This window comes from Periophthalmus magnuspinnatus, chromosome 10 (assembly GCF_009829125.3).
Source record: "Periophthalmus magnuspinnatus isolate fPerMag1 chromosome 10, fPerMag1.2.pri, whole genome shotgun sequence".
NCBI classification, from domain to species: domain Eukaryota; kingdom Metazoa; phylum Chordata; class Actinopteri; order Gobiiformes; family Gobiidae; genus Periophthalmus; species Periophthalmus magnuspinnatus.
In genome coordinates this window covers 16,348,176-16,362,324 of record NC_047135.1, presented here as the reverse complement: position 1 = coordinate 16,362,324, position 14,149 = coordinate 16,348,176, and the positions used below count along the sequence as shown (strand labels likewise).

Genomic DNA, 14,149 nt, shown 5'->3' with positions numbered 1-14,149 from the left:
TAAGTAGCAGCAGCAGTAGCAGTAGTAATAGCAGTAGTAGTAGTAGTAGTAGTAGTAGTAGTACTAACTGTAGGTCCTGCCCTCAACATCACTACAGCTGCGCGCTCACAGCTGTGCGCGTAGCCGCAGGAGAGATGGCCTCGTGAACGCGCCCGTGCATGGGGATCTGAAAAGAGAGAAAGAAAAACCACACCTCCATCACAGAACCGGGACAGGACCGGGAACTTGAATAGAACCGACCTACAACACCTGCATCAGCGCCCGGTTACGAGCTGCGAGAGGAGCCGCTCTTTCTCACGGAGGTACAGGACTGTCAGCGGGAAACAACTGTCTCCGCCCCAGCACCATCCCATCCCGGGTACAGCTAAGAGGTGCCGTTCTGCCAGGTGTAACCACAGCTCGGAGAGTTTTACACCGGGAAGACAAAGAGGTTCTGTCCGCCACATCTGCCTCCAAACCAGTATCCGACGGAGCGAGGAGTCGGTGTTTGCGCGGAGCACCTGTTTTCAGTCCGCAGACAGAGTGGAGTAGCCCGCCCCAACTGCAACCAAACACGAATACGAGCAACACAAAGCCCCTGTCTTTGTCAGAGACCTCCAAGGTCCACCACCGGGGAGACCGGGGATTACACGCTGCAGGTACACTTCAGAGCGGACACGGTCAGCCTGAAGAGCCGCTCTTTGTCCTCAGGAGCCGCTCTTTGTCCTCAGGCGCTGGTGGTTTTCTTGTGTTTTATAAAATACGGGCTCGGTTCCGACTCGGTCCTGGCTCGGTTCTGGGTTCGGTCCAAACTGTGGGACTTGGACCCGGTGTTTGGGGCCCACGTGGACCTGGTGTTAGACTGGACTCTCGAGACCAGCGAAAGGATGACGTCATCCCACAGAGCTCTGAAGTAGACTTAGACCTGATTAAGTTAAGTTCTGATTTAGTTGTGGTTCACACCCATCCAGACTTGGTACGGTCCTGGTTTAGTTCTGTTTTAGTTTTAGCCCTGGTTCAGACCCGGTTAAGCCCTGGTTCGTTCCTGGTTCAGTCCTGGTTTAGAGCTGGTTCAGTTCTGATTCAGTCCAGGTTTAGTCCTGGTTCATTCCAGGTTTAGTCCTCATTCAGTCCTGGTTTAGTCCTGGTTTAGTCCTGTTCAGGATGGACTGTGTCTCGGTGGAGGACTTTCTCAGGGAGGTTCAGGAGGACTGGAAGTCTCCCACCACATCTTCATTCTGTGACAAGATGCCTCTGTGCAGGAACACAATGCAGAGCATCGAGGAGGTACTACTAATACTACTACTACTACTACTACCATTACTGCTACTACTACTACTAATGCTACTAATAGTACTAATGCTACCAATACTACTAATACTACTACTATTACTATTACTGCAATTGCTGCCACATACTTGTACTCTTCATGTCTCTTATCTCAGGCTCTGGACTGTGACCTGGTTTTGTTGCAGAAAATGAAGAAAGCAGCGAAAGCCAAATTCAACTCAGGACAAGGTACTACCTGCTGCTCTCTCGGTCACCTGCCCCCTCACCCCCCACCTGTCTGTCTTTATTGATTATTATTATTATTGCAGTTGATGTCACGAACATTCCTTGTGGGTGTCTAGGCACTTCTCTGTCTGAAGCGCTGTTACTCAAGTTAGACTTTAATCTCACCTTTGTTTGAGCACAATCTGACCATAAAAGAACTGACTTAGCTGAACTACAACAGGTGAGCTGGTTTGTGCTGTTAAATAAGTCCCTCTCAAATAACATTACAGTCACAAGCTAGCTAGCATTAGCCAACAGTTTTTCAGTTACCTACTCTTGACTTTTTGTTGAAAATCAAATACCTAAACAGGGCCATGAATGCTCATATTGATCATAGGCTCCTGAAAATGCGCTGATGAAATCAATATTGTCAATATTTTTTTCTTGAGCTTTCAGTATATCTAAAAATGTATGGGGCTGTTTGCTAATATGTACATTATGTTACCACATATGTGTCTTCAGCTTTTGCTATTTTGTTACCATGGTAACTGCTAAACATTTCACCATAGACCTACATAATAATTACCCTGTATATTTTCCTTAGAACAAATACACAGAGCTGTACATGGGGGCATACAGTATGAAATATTTATTCATATATTTGTACACAGAACATATATGTTGCATGGAGGAGTACATGGGAGTATATTGTGAAGTATTTGTACTTACATGTGCTGTAGAACACGTCTGTCACATGGAGCAGTACATCGGGGCCATGCAGAAGCTGTCCGTTGCCTGTCACTCAAACGGAGAGAGTGAAGTGGGAGGGGCTTTCTGCAAACTTGCCGACTTCTCTAGAGAGCTGCTCAGTCCCACCAAGAATCTGGTACTTTCAATACCACTACAACTACTACAAATACTACTAATACCATATACTCCAGAGTTCTGACCTCGCTTCTCTGTTACAGCTTAAGAGTCTTCTTCATAACGTGAACTTCTTCCTGGAGTCTCTGGTGAAGGGCGACCTGAGGGATGTCAGAGGGGTCAGAACTTTAAACATGTGTGTGTGCGTGCGTATGCACATGCACGAACATGTGTGTGCGTGCATGTGCGTGTGTGTGTGCATATGTGTATATGTCATGTAAACATGTCTGTTCAGGAGCTGAAGAAGCCAGTGGAGCGTGCCTGGAGAGACTACGAGAACAGATTGTGAGTCCTGTTCTACTGTTTAAAACCACCCAGAATAAGTATTTATGCAGCACTCATCGTAGCACTTTTACAGTACTTACAGCACTCCATTCCAAATTATTATGCAAATGATCTTGTTCTCTGATTTTGCCAAATTGTCAACATAAATGACAGTCATCATAATTAGTTATTGAACAAACCTCCCAATGATAACACTGTTTTTTCAAAAATGAAAACTTAAAATGCACTGTTCCAAATTATTATGCACAGAATGGGGAGAATGGGGGCCACACCATGAGTTTCTCTTCTTTTATGCCTATAGCAGCCAATGAACCAATGAAAATCAGTCTTCATGTTTTTCTGGGCCCACTGGAGCCATTTCTGCTTGTGAGCATTGGTTAAGGGTGGCTAAATAGAAGATTTATGCATAACTGCAAGCCTCTGGGGCATGCTATGCCTTGATGTTCACGGAACTCCAGAGGCACCAGCAGCTTCAAATACCTGTTTGCTGCTTTGTGATGGCATTTTAGCAGCTGCTCTCTTAATCCGATGTATTTGTCTGGCAGAAACCTTCCTCATTGTGTCTTCATCTGCACAAATCTGTGTGTACTCTGAATCAGCTACAAATCTCTTAATAGTATGATAATCACGCTTAGGTTTTCGTGAAATATCTAAGGTTTTCATACCTTGTACAAGGTATTCAACTATTTCATGCTTTTCAGCACTAGAGAGATCCTTTTTCTTTCTCATATTGCTTGAAAATGGTGGTCTGCTTAATAATGTGGAATGTCCTTCTTAAGTAGTTTTTCCTTTAATTGAACTTACCTGGCAAACTAATTGGCACAGGTGTCTGAGATTGATTTCACTGACCCAAAGAGCACTGAGACACAATACCATCCATGAGTTTCACTGGAAAACAAAAATCCATCCATCCATTTTCTTCCGCTTATCCGGGGCCGGGTCGCGGGGGCAGCAGTCTAAGCAGGGACTCCCAGGCTTCCCTCACCCCGGACACGTCCTCCAGCTCCTCCGGTGGGACCCCAAGGCGTTCCCAGGCCAGCCGAGAGACATAGTCCCTCCAGCGTGTCCTGGGTCTTCCCCGGGGCCTCCTCCCGGTGGGACATGCCCAGAACACCTCCCTAGGGAGGCGTCCAGGAGGCATCCTGAGCAGATGCCCGAGCCACCTCAGCTGGTTCCTCTCAACTTGTAGGAGCAGCGGCTCTACTCCGAGCTCCTCCCGTGTGACCGAGCTCCTCATCCTATCCCTAAGGGTGCGCCCAGCCACTCTGCGGAGGAAGCCCATTTCAGCTGCTTGTATCCGCGATCTTGTCCTTTCGGTCATTACCCAGAGCTCATGACCATAGGTGAGGGTAGGAACGTAGATTGACCGGTAAATCGAGAGCTTCGCCTTCCGGCTCAGCTCCTTCTTTACCACAACGGACCGATACAGCGACTGCATCACTGCAGACGCTGCACCGATCCGCCTGTCAATTTCCCGCTCCATCCTTCCCTCTCTCGTGAACAAGACCCCGAGATACTTGAACTCCTCCACTTGGGGCAGAGACTCACCACCCACCCGGAGAGAGCAAACCACCTTTTTCCGGTCAAGAACCATGGCCTCGGATTTGGAGGAGCTGATTCTCATCCCAGCCGCTTCACACTCGACTGCAAACCGCCCCAGTACCTGCTGCAGGTCCTGGCTCGAAGAAGCCATCAGGACAACATCATCTGCAAACAGCAGAGATGAAATCCTGTGGTTCCCAAACCAGGCCCCCTCCGGCCCCTGGCTGCGCCTAGAAATTCTGTCCATAAATATAATGAACAGAACCGGTGACAAAGGGCAGCCCTGGCGGAGTCCAACATGCACCGGGAACAGGTCTGACTTACTGCCGGCAATGCGAACACAGCTCCTGCTCCGGTCATACAGGGACCGGACAGCCCTTAGCAAAGAGCCCCGGACCCCATACTCCCAGAGCACCCCCCAAAGGACACCACGAGGGACACGGTCGAATGCCTTCTCCAGATCCACAAAACACATGTGGACTGGTTGGGCATACTCCCATGAGCCCTCGAGGACCCGATGGAGAGTATAGAGCTGGTCCAGTGTTCCACGACCAGGGCGAAAACCACACTGCTCCTCCTGAATCCGAGGTTCGACTATCGGTCGGATTCTCCTCTCCAGTACCCTGGAATAGACCTTACCGGGAAGGCTGAGGAGTGTGATTCCCCTGTAATTGGAACACACCCTTCGGTCCCCCTTCTTATACAGAGGGACCACCACCCCGGTCTGCCATTCCACAGGTACTGTCCCCGACCGCCACGCGATGTTGCAGAGACGTGTCAGCCAAGACAGCCCCACAATATCCAGAGACTTGAGGTACTCAGGACGGATCTCGTCCACCCCCGGAGCCTTGCCACCGAGGAGCTTGCCATCCACCTCAGTGACTTCAGCCAGGGTGATGGACGAGTCCGCCTCTGGGTCCCCAGTTTCTGCTTCCTCCTCGGAAGACGTGACAGTGGGATTGAGGAGATCCTCAAAGTATTCCTTCCACCGCCCGACAACATCCCCAGTCGAAGTCAGCAGCTCTCCACCCGCACTGTAAACAGTGTTGGTGAAGCACTGCTTCCCCCTCCTGAGGCGTCGGACGGTTTGCCAGAATCTCTTTGAGGCCGTCCGATAGTCCTCCTCCATGGCCTCCCTGAACTCCTCCCAACCCCGAGTTTTTGCCTCTGTGACTGCCCGAGCCGCGGCACGCTTGGCCCGCCGGTACTCATCAGCTGCCTCAGGAGTCCCACGAGCCAACAAGGCTCGATAGGACTCCTTCTTCAGCTTGACGGCATCCCTTACTTCCGGTGTCCACCACCGGGTTCGGGGATTGCCGCCGCGACAAGCACCACAGACCTTACGACCACAGCTACGAGCAGCCGCATCGACAATAGAGGTGGAGAACATGGCCCACTCGGAGTCCATGTCTCCGACCTCCCCCGGGATCAGGGAGAAGCTCTCCCGGAGGTGGGAGTTGAAGACCCCCCTGACAGAGGGCTCCGCCAGACGTTCCCAGCAGACCCTCACAATGCGCTTGGGCCTGCCAGGTCTGTCCGGCTTCCTCCTCCGCCAGCGGATCCAACTCACCACCAGGTGGTGATCAGTTGACAGCTCAGCCCCTCTCTTCACCCGAGTGTCCAAGACACGCGGTCGGAGGTCAGATGACACGACAACAAAGTCGATCATCGACCTCCGACCTAGAGTGTCCTGGTGCCACGTGCACCGATGGACACCCTTGTGCTCGAACATGGTGTTTGTTATGGACAAACTGTGACTAGCACAGAAGTCCAATAACAAAACACCGCTCGGGTTCAGATCGGGGAGGCCGTTCCTCCCAATCACGCCCCTCCAAGTGTCACTGTCGTTACCCACATGGGCGTTGAAGTCCCCCAGGAGAACAACGGAGTCCCCGGTTGGTGCACTGTCTAGTACTCTGCACTGCTGTTTGGCCCGTAGGCCAACACAACAGTGAGAGACCTTTCCCCGACCCGAAGGCGCAGGGACACGACCCTCTCGTTCACCGGAGTGAACCCCAACACACAGCGGCTGAGCTGTGGGGCAATGAGCAAGCCCACACCAGCTCGCCACCGCTCCCCGCGGGCAACGCCAGAGAAATGGAGAGTCCAACCCCTCTCAAGAAGTTGGGTTCCAGAGCCCAAGCTGTGCGTGGAGGTGAGGCCGACTATATCTAGCCAGTAACGCTCAACCTCCCGCACAAGCTCAGGCTCCTTCCCCCCCAGCGAGGTGACATTCCACGTCCCCAGAGCTAGTCTCCATGTCCGGAGATCCGGTCGTCGAGGTCCCCGCCTTCGACTGCCGCCCGGATCTCTCCGCACCCGCCCCTCATGGCTCCTCCCGCAGGTGGTGGGTCCACGGGAGGACGGCCCCACGTCGTTCCTTCGGGCTGGGCCCGACCGGGCCCCGTGGGGAAAGGCCCGGCCACCAGGCGCTCGCTGCCGAGCACCCACCCCAGGCCTGGCTCCAGGGTGGGGCCCCGGTAACGCCAGTCCGGGCGACGTAACTGGCCTCGTTGTTTCTCTATTCATGGGGGCTTCTGAATCGCTCTTAGTCAGACCCGTCTCCGAGGACCTGTTTGCCATGGGTGACCCTACCAGGGGCATGAAGCCCCCGACAACATAGCTCCCAGGATCATTCGGGTGCTCAAACCCCTCCACCACGTTAAGGTGGCGGTTCGGTTTTTTGTTTGTTGGAAAACAAAAATTTTGCACAATTTGCATAATAATTTGGAACGTGGTGTATAGCAGTCCTTTTGCAGTAAACAGGTGTACAAGGAAAAGAGGGACCTGGTCAGTGCATTATGCAGTATTTTTTGTACTTTCTGTAGTACTTACATTAGTCCTTTTGCAGTAAACAGGTGGAGAAGGAGAAGAGAGACTTGGCACGGCAGTATGGGATGGTTCGTACCGAAGTCTCTGGGTCAGAACTCGCTGAAGAGCTGCACTATGAGAGGCGGAGCTTCCAACTCAGCATGTGTGAGGTACAAGCACTACTACTTCTGTCCAACCCAGCATTTGTGAGGTACAAGTGCTACAAATACTTCAAATACTACTGCTACTGTCCAACTCAGCATGTGTAAGGTACAAGTACTACTAATACTACTACTACAAATACTACTGCAAAACTACTAATACTACTGCAAATACTACAAATATTACTAATACTACTACAAACACTGATACAAATACTACAACAAATACTACTACAATTACTACTTATACTGCAAATGCTACAAATACTACTACAAATACTTCTGCTACTGTACAACTCAGCATGTGTGAGATAAAAGTAGTTCTACTTGTGACCTGAGGGAGCTGACTACTGCACTGTGGGAGGGCATCTACACACATGTGGGAGAGCATCTGCACTTGTGTGGGAGGGCATCTGTGTTACTGTTTTCTGTGTTTTTCAGTATCTGATTAAAGTGAACGAGATCAAGACCAAGCGTGGAGTCGACCTTCTGCAGAACCTCACTAAGCACTACCATAGCCACAACATGTAGGTACATCAATAGCGTCCTTCACGCAAAAACACACACACCCGGTACCCACCCAACCAGGTACTCCCCCACAACATGTACATACTCCTGCGGTGTGTGAGGTACTCCTCACAGCAACAGGGTCCCTTACACACATGCGCACACGCACACACACACACAAACACACCAGGTACTTACATCACCCCCTGCCCTCTCTCTCTGATTCCTTTCTCTCTCCGTTCAAACTCTTTTTCCCTCCGTCTCTCCTTCCCACCCCCACCCTTCTCACTCCCTGTCTCAGTTTCCTTCAAGAGTGTGTCTCGACCTCCACCAGACTGAAGCAGTACATGGAGCAGCTCAACTCTGTTCTCTCCACGGTACCTCCTAACTCCTTGTGTTCTACATCCTTATGGGCTACATTCTAACCCCTACCTCCTTATATCCTAGCTTCTTATGCCCTATATCCTACCCTCCATGCTACTGTCTCCTACACTACCTCCTTATATCATAACTCCTTACCTCCTTATGTCCTATATCCTAACTCCCACCTCCTAACCCAGACATAGGCAAACTACGGTCCAGGGGCCACACACGGCCCTTTGGACGTATTAATATGGCCCAGCGGATGTGAAATTATATTAAAATAGGTAAGGGTAAACCTTGTTCAAAGTTTTTCTGTTGTGTTTATTTAACTGAAATTTAATAGAGTAATTATTAATTTAATTAATGCATTTGGAAAACAATTTGTACAATGAGCCTTGCATATTCATGCTTTGCTACATGTTACAGGCCAAATCTCTAGTGTAATGTATACATATACATACATACATACATACAGTCCTTTCTCCTACATCCTTATGCCCTAGAGACTGGCAAATACGAGTTTTTTTTGTTGTTGTTTTTTATGGCCGCTGGTGATTTTTGAAAAATGCATATATCAGCCCTATACATCGTCTATCTATAATTCTACCTCCTAACCCCTACATCCTACTACCTTATATCCTACCCCCTTATGTCATACTGCTTATGGTCTTTTTTTTTTTTTTCATTTTCAGGTGAAGCAGCGTCAAGAGGATCAGAAGAAACAGTTAATATCCCTGAGAGACCTGCTGAGACCTGACCCAGACCAGGTACTGAACCAGGACTAAGCCAAGACTGAGCCAGGACTAAATCAGGATTAAACCAGGACTAAACCAGGACTAAACCAGGACTGAGACCAGACCAGGTACTGACCAAGGACTAAGCCAGGACTAAGCCAGGACTAAATCAGGATTAAACCAGGACTAAACCAGGACTAAATTAGGACTGAGACCAGACTCGGACCAGGTACTGAATCAGAACTAAACCAGGACTGAACTAGGACTAAACCAGGACTAAACCTGGATTAAATCAGGTCAAACCCAGTACTAAACTTGCCTGACCAGCCATCCACACTCTGGTCGAATCCAGAAGGGTCTTGAACCGGACAATAAAGGGCGAAAATACTGTGGAGACAGTCCAGCCACAGTCGCATGTGTTTCTCAAATGTAGAAGACATCTCCTCTCGTAACATTCAGAACAATATATGACTTATTTTACTTGAGATAAATAAGTGTATGGTGCTTTGATTATTAATTCTGCAAAAGTCTGTGCTGTTTCTCGTTTCTTAGTGTTACGTGTAAGCAGCCATGTTTTACCAACAGACCATGCGTCTCTCTGATTGGTTAATTTGCCTGTCAGTCATGCCATCTGAAATTGGGGAGACAGGATATGGCTAGGAGTTAGCCGTATCCTGTCTCCAAAATTTTGTACAGTTTTGTCCAAGCATGTGTTTCTGGCTGGCCAGGACTAAATCAGGACTAAACCAGATCTAAACCAGGTCTCTATCCAGGACTCTGCCCCTAAAGTGGTCTACAGTTTGCAGCAGTTTGTTGGAGATAAACAGTTTGGGACCGAAAAGAGTGGCTTCCTGTACAAGAAGAGCGACGGGTACATCTTCTGCACCGTTTACTCCTCCTATGCTCCTCTGACCTTCTCCTCTGCACCTCTCCTCGGCTCCTCTGACCTTCTCCCCTGCTCCTTGAATCCCCTTACCCTCTCCTCTACTTCTCTGCTTCTCTGCTCCTCTGATCCTCTCCTGTGCTCCCCTGACCTTCTCCTCTGCTCCTCTGACCCTATCTTCTCCTCATTTGCTCCTCTGTTATTCCTTTGCATCATGTTTTGTTCTTTATTTCAGTTTGAGAAAAATGTGGCAGAAGAGGAAGTGCTGTGTCCATGACTGTTACCTCACCATCGCCCATGCCACGGTGAGATGCTCTCCCTGTGTGTCAGATGCTCTCCCTGTGTGCCAGATGCCCTCCCAGAGTGTCAGATGCCCTCCCTGAGTGTCACATTGCCTCAGATGCCCTCCCTGTATGTCAGATTGTGTCAGATGCTCTCCCTTTCTGTTTTCAGACAAACAAACCTCCGACTCGTCTGAATCTTCTCACATGTCATGTCCGACCAAGCGACGAAGACAAGAAATGCTTCCACCTCATCTCCAGTAAATACAGCAAATACTACAGATACTGCAAATACTACATATACTACAAATACTACACATACTAAACTTCAGGGAGCCCTAAGCAGGATATGTCTCTGGGCCCCTAGGAAGTGGATGTACTTGGGCTCACTTGTTGGTGACTTGACTTTGACAACATTATGACCATGCTCTCATCACCTTATCCAATTTAGTTTCTATTTATATGACCAAAAGACTGAAATGTTTTAATCTAACTTGTAAAACAGCCATTCAAAAGTACCTCAGCGGCCTCAGCGCTCCTTGGGGGTATAAACACGTAGATAAAACAAATGTAGGCAGCAGATATTTTGCTACTGTATATAAAAAACAAATGTAATCTTTATAGAGTGATATTTAGGCGGCTGTAAACACCTGAGCACTGTTTCTAGTATAACTTTACATATTATATTATTTTCAATACAAATGTATGGGCTCTTGGGGACCCTCTGGTGGCCTTGGGTCCCTAAGCAGTTGCTTAGTTTGCTTATAGGCTGGCATATTATACATACTACCTCTGATATTGTCAATACTACAGTGCCTAGTCAGTGAGTACTAAATATTCTTTGTCTCATCACATGACTGAAGGTTAATTCACAGTACACAATCCCCAAATATTCACTGAACGAACGTCCTTGTATACTCATACTTGTGTGTACTCATACTTGTGTGCACTTTGCAGATAACCGCACATACCACTTTCTCACGGAGGATGAGGTGGAGTGTGTGGCGTGAGTACTTCCTGTCTGATGTGAGAGGGTGGAGTCAGTCTGAGGGCGGTGTCTGTTTGGAGATTATGTTATAATGATTAAACTCTAACTCTAAGCCACTTTGATTATCCTGCTTGTCTGTTTATTTATCTATTTGTTTGTTGTTTACAGCTGGGTGTCAGTGTTGGTAAATAGTAAACAGGAAGCTCTAGATGCGGCCCTGGACGACAGTCGCCGCGGTAACGGCCTTAGTGACAGGGGCGGGGCCAGCAAGGACCTGACCAGAGCTGTCACCCAAGAAATCCGACGCATGAGAGGCAATGACCGCTGCTGCGACTGTACTGCTCCCGGTACTGCAATATTAGGACTGCTATTATTGCAAGACTACTACTACTATTATTACTACTACTACTACTACTACTACTACTACTACTACTACTACTACTACTACTACTACTACTGCTGCTGCTACTACTGCTGCAAAATTGTCATGTGGCAAGTGTGCATGTCCTCCCTGTGTTACTGTGGCAGAGTGGTTATCCTTTCTCCTCCTCTCAGTAAGGAGGTTGTGGGTTAGACTCCTGCTCTGTCTGAGGTTGTGGGTGTGATTCCTCTCTCCACAGATTGTGGCTTTGCACAAATCTGGGCTTGCTCGCCTGTATCAGTACTACTACTACTACTCCTCCTCTCCGTTGCGGCTTTGCACGCACTTGGGCCTGCTCACCTGTATCCTACTATTACTATTATACTAATCCTCCTCTCCGGAGACCCGTCCTGGCTCTGCACTCACCTGGGCGTGCTCACCTGTATTACTACTATTACTAATACTACTCCACCTCTCCACAGAGCCAACATGACTGGGGTCCAGAGGTACATTCTGGTACATTTTCTTATGGAGTGGCTGTACACAGCTGTACACAGTGTCTGGAAAGCTTCAGAGAATTTTCAGACAGTATGAAATTCCGGTCTATTTCAAACCTACAAACACTTTAACACAGAAACTAGTTCACACAGAACAAAAACCCTGAGATATAAACAAAGTAATGTACCGTAGTCTACTCCTTTCTGTGTAGTGAAGAATGCAGTGAGCGTTACTTTGGAGAAACTGAACCGCCACTCCATAAGGGAATGTACCTCCTCTGAACCCCAGTCTGCCGTACATCTCCATCTCAAAGCCACTAAGCACTCCTTTGAAGATAGTGAGGTACAGATCTTAGCCAGAGAGATGAAATGGTTTGAGAGGGGAGTTAAAGAAACAATTTTTGTTAGGAAAGACAATCCTTCCTTGAACAGGCATTGGGGCCTTAGACATCATCTATCCCCATCTATAGCTCCATCCTCAGACCCTGTGTAAGCATTAGTTACACCTTTCCTTATAGGTTCAGATTCCCTGTTGTCCTGTTTTTTTAGCTGACTTAGATCTGTTGAAGGCCTATTTTGAATATCCACAAGCAAGGATATCCACACACTTAGTGTGGCTCAATAAACCTGTAACATGCACTCTTAAAGTGCTCTTAAAGAGAGGTCTTACAATTTGAGAGGCTACGAAAATTTTATTCTACCTAATGTGCGAAACACTCGCAAAGGTTTTTGTGTGACTGTATGTGGAGTGAAACTGTGGAATGCTCTGGATTTAAAACAAAAGTAGTGCCAAAGTATTCATAAATGTAATTTTTTATATAAAGACATGGTCTGGTCTGAATGAGATTGAATGTGTACATATATATATGCATGTATGTGTGTGTGTGTGTGTGTGTGTATATATATATATGTATTAATATATATATGTGTTTATGTATTAATATATATGTATGTATTATATATATATATAAAATACACACACACACACACACATATATATATATATATATATATATATATATATATATATATATATATATATATATATATATATATATATATATATATATATATATATATATATATATAGCTTTAGGTGTACCTGTGCTTGAAATATATATATGCTTGAAATTGATTTAAAAAAAACATCCATTGCATTTCTGGGTCATGAATAATACAGGCCACTATTGCTTTTATTTGGGTTTCGCAGTAATACAATTTCAAGTTAGGCAATCTGAGCCCCCTTTTTCTTTGCCAGACATCAACATTTTGAGTCGTACTCTTGGCCTTCTGTTATCACTACTATTACTAGTACTACTACTCTTCTCCTGTCCGCAGACTAGTTGTGGTTCTGCACTCACCTGGGTGTACTCATTTGTGTTACTACTATTACTAATACTATTATTCCTCTCCTCTCGAAAGACCCGAGCTGGCTCTGCACTCACCTGGGCGTGCTCACCTGTATTGAGTGTTCAGGTGTTCACCGGGAGATGGGCGTCCAGATGTCCAGAGTGAGGAGCCTGAGCCTGGATAGCCTCAGCCCCACCGACCTGCTGGTACTGCTGATACTAGTACTGCTACTACTACTATAAATATTACAAATATTACTATCACTAATACTACTCAGCCTCTGATCTGCTGGGACTGCAAACACTACTACTACAAATACTACTATTGCTAATACTACCCAGCCCCAACTACAAATACTAGTATAAATACTGCAAATAATAATATCACTAATAATACTCAGCCTCAGCCCCTCCAGCCTACTAATATTACTGATACAACAAATGAATACTGTTTCTGCTCCTTATTACTGCCACGCTAATAGCATGTGCTTTTTCACAGTTGGCGCGAAACGTGGGAAATTCAGGACTTAACGAAGTTCTGGAGGCCAGTCTTCTGAGTCCCAGTCTGAAACCAGGTCCACAGAGTCCTATGTGAGTCCAGACGAGGATCATATTCTGTACATATCTATCCCACTGATTGGTTCCACCCCCCTCTCTCTCTACTCTGATTGGTTGGGGCAGGTCGAGGAGGCGGGACTTCATCCTGTCCAAGTACCAGAGCCTCCAGTGGGTTCGGCGTGGTTTGACCTCTGACCCCACACAGAGATTGCAGGACGCCACGAGGACTGCCGACGTCTACGGCCTCCTGCACCTGTACGCCGAGGGGGCGGACCTAAGCCAGCCACTCGCCACACACATACAGGTCTGAGACGGTTCTGATTTAGACCTGGTTTAGTCCTGGTTTAGACCTGCTTTAGTCATGGCTTAGATCTGGTTTAGTTCTGGTTTAGACTTGGTTTAGTCCTGGTTTAGACCTGGTTTAGACCTGGT

At 47.5% G+C, this 14,149-nt stretch overlaps 1 protein-coding gene across 1 annotated transcript in view; it reads left to right on the top strand.

The window, feature by feature from the left end:
* Positions 1-1,143: 1,143 nt before the first annotated feature.
* LOC117377304 (arf-GAP with SH3 domain, ANK repeat and PH domain-containing protein 1) overlaps positions 1,144-14,149 on the top strand; it is a 38,092-nt gene continuing 25,086 nt past the window's right edge. The window contains exons 1-17 of the mRNA XM_055224676.1: positions 1,144-1,266; positions 1,425-1,497; positions 2,214-2,359; positions 2,442-2,516; positions 2,633-2,682; positions 7,076-7,205; positions 7,638-7,723; positions 8,005-8,080; positions 8,759-8,833; positions 9,574-9,671; positions 9,919-9,988; positions 10,137-10,224; positions 10,922-10,970; positions 11,121-11,299; positions 13,233-13,366; positions 13,659-13,750; positions 13,841-14,021. Of these exons, the coding sequence (XP_055080651.1) occupies positions 1,144-1,266; positions 1,425-1,497; positions 2,214-2,359; positions 2,442-2,516; positions 2,633-2,682; positions 7,076-7,205; positions 7,638-7,723; positions 8,005-8,080; positions 8,759-8,833; positions 9,574-9,671; positions 9,919-9,988; positions 10,137-10,224; positions 10,922-10,970; positions 11,121-11,299; positions 13,233-13,366; positions 13,659-13,750; positions 13,841-14,021 (1,725 nt within the window). The remainder of the gene's footprint in view (positions 1,267-1,424; positions 1,498-2,213; positions 2,360-2,441; positions 2,517-2,632; positions 2,683-7,075; positions 7,206-7,637; positions 7,724-8,004; positions 8,081-8,758; positions 8,834-9,573; positions 9,672-9,918; positions 9,989-10,136; positions 10,225-10,921; positions 10,971-11,120; positions 11,300-13,232; positions 13,367-13,658; positions 13,751-13,840; positions 14,022-14,149) is intronic.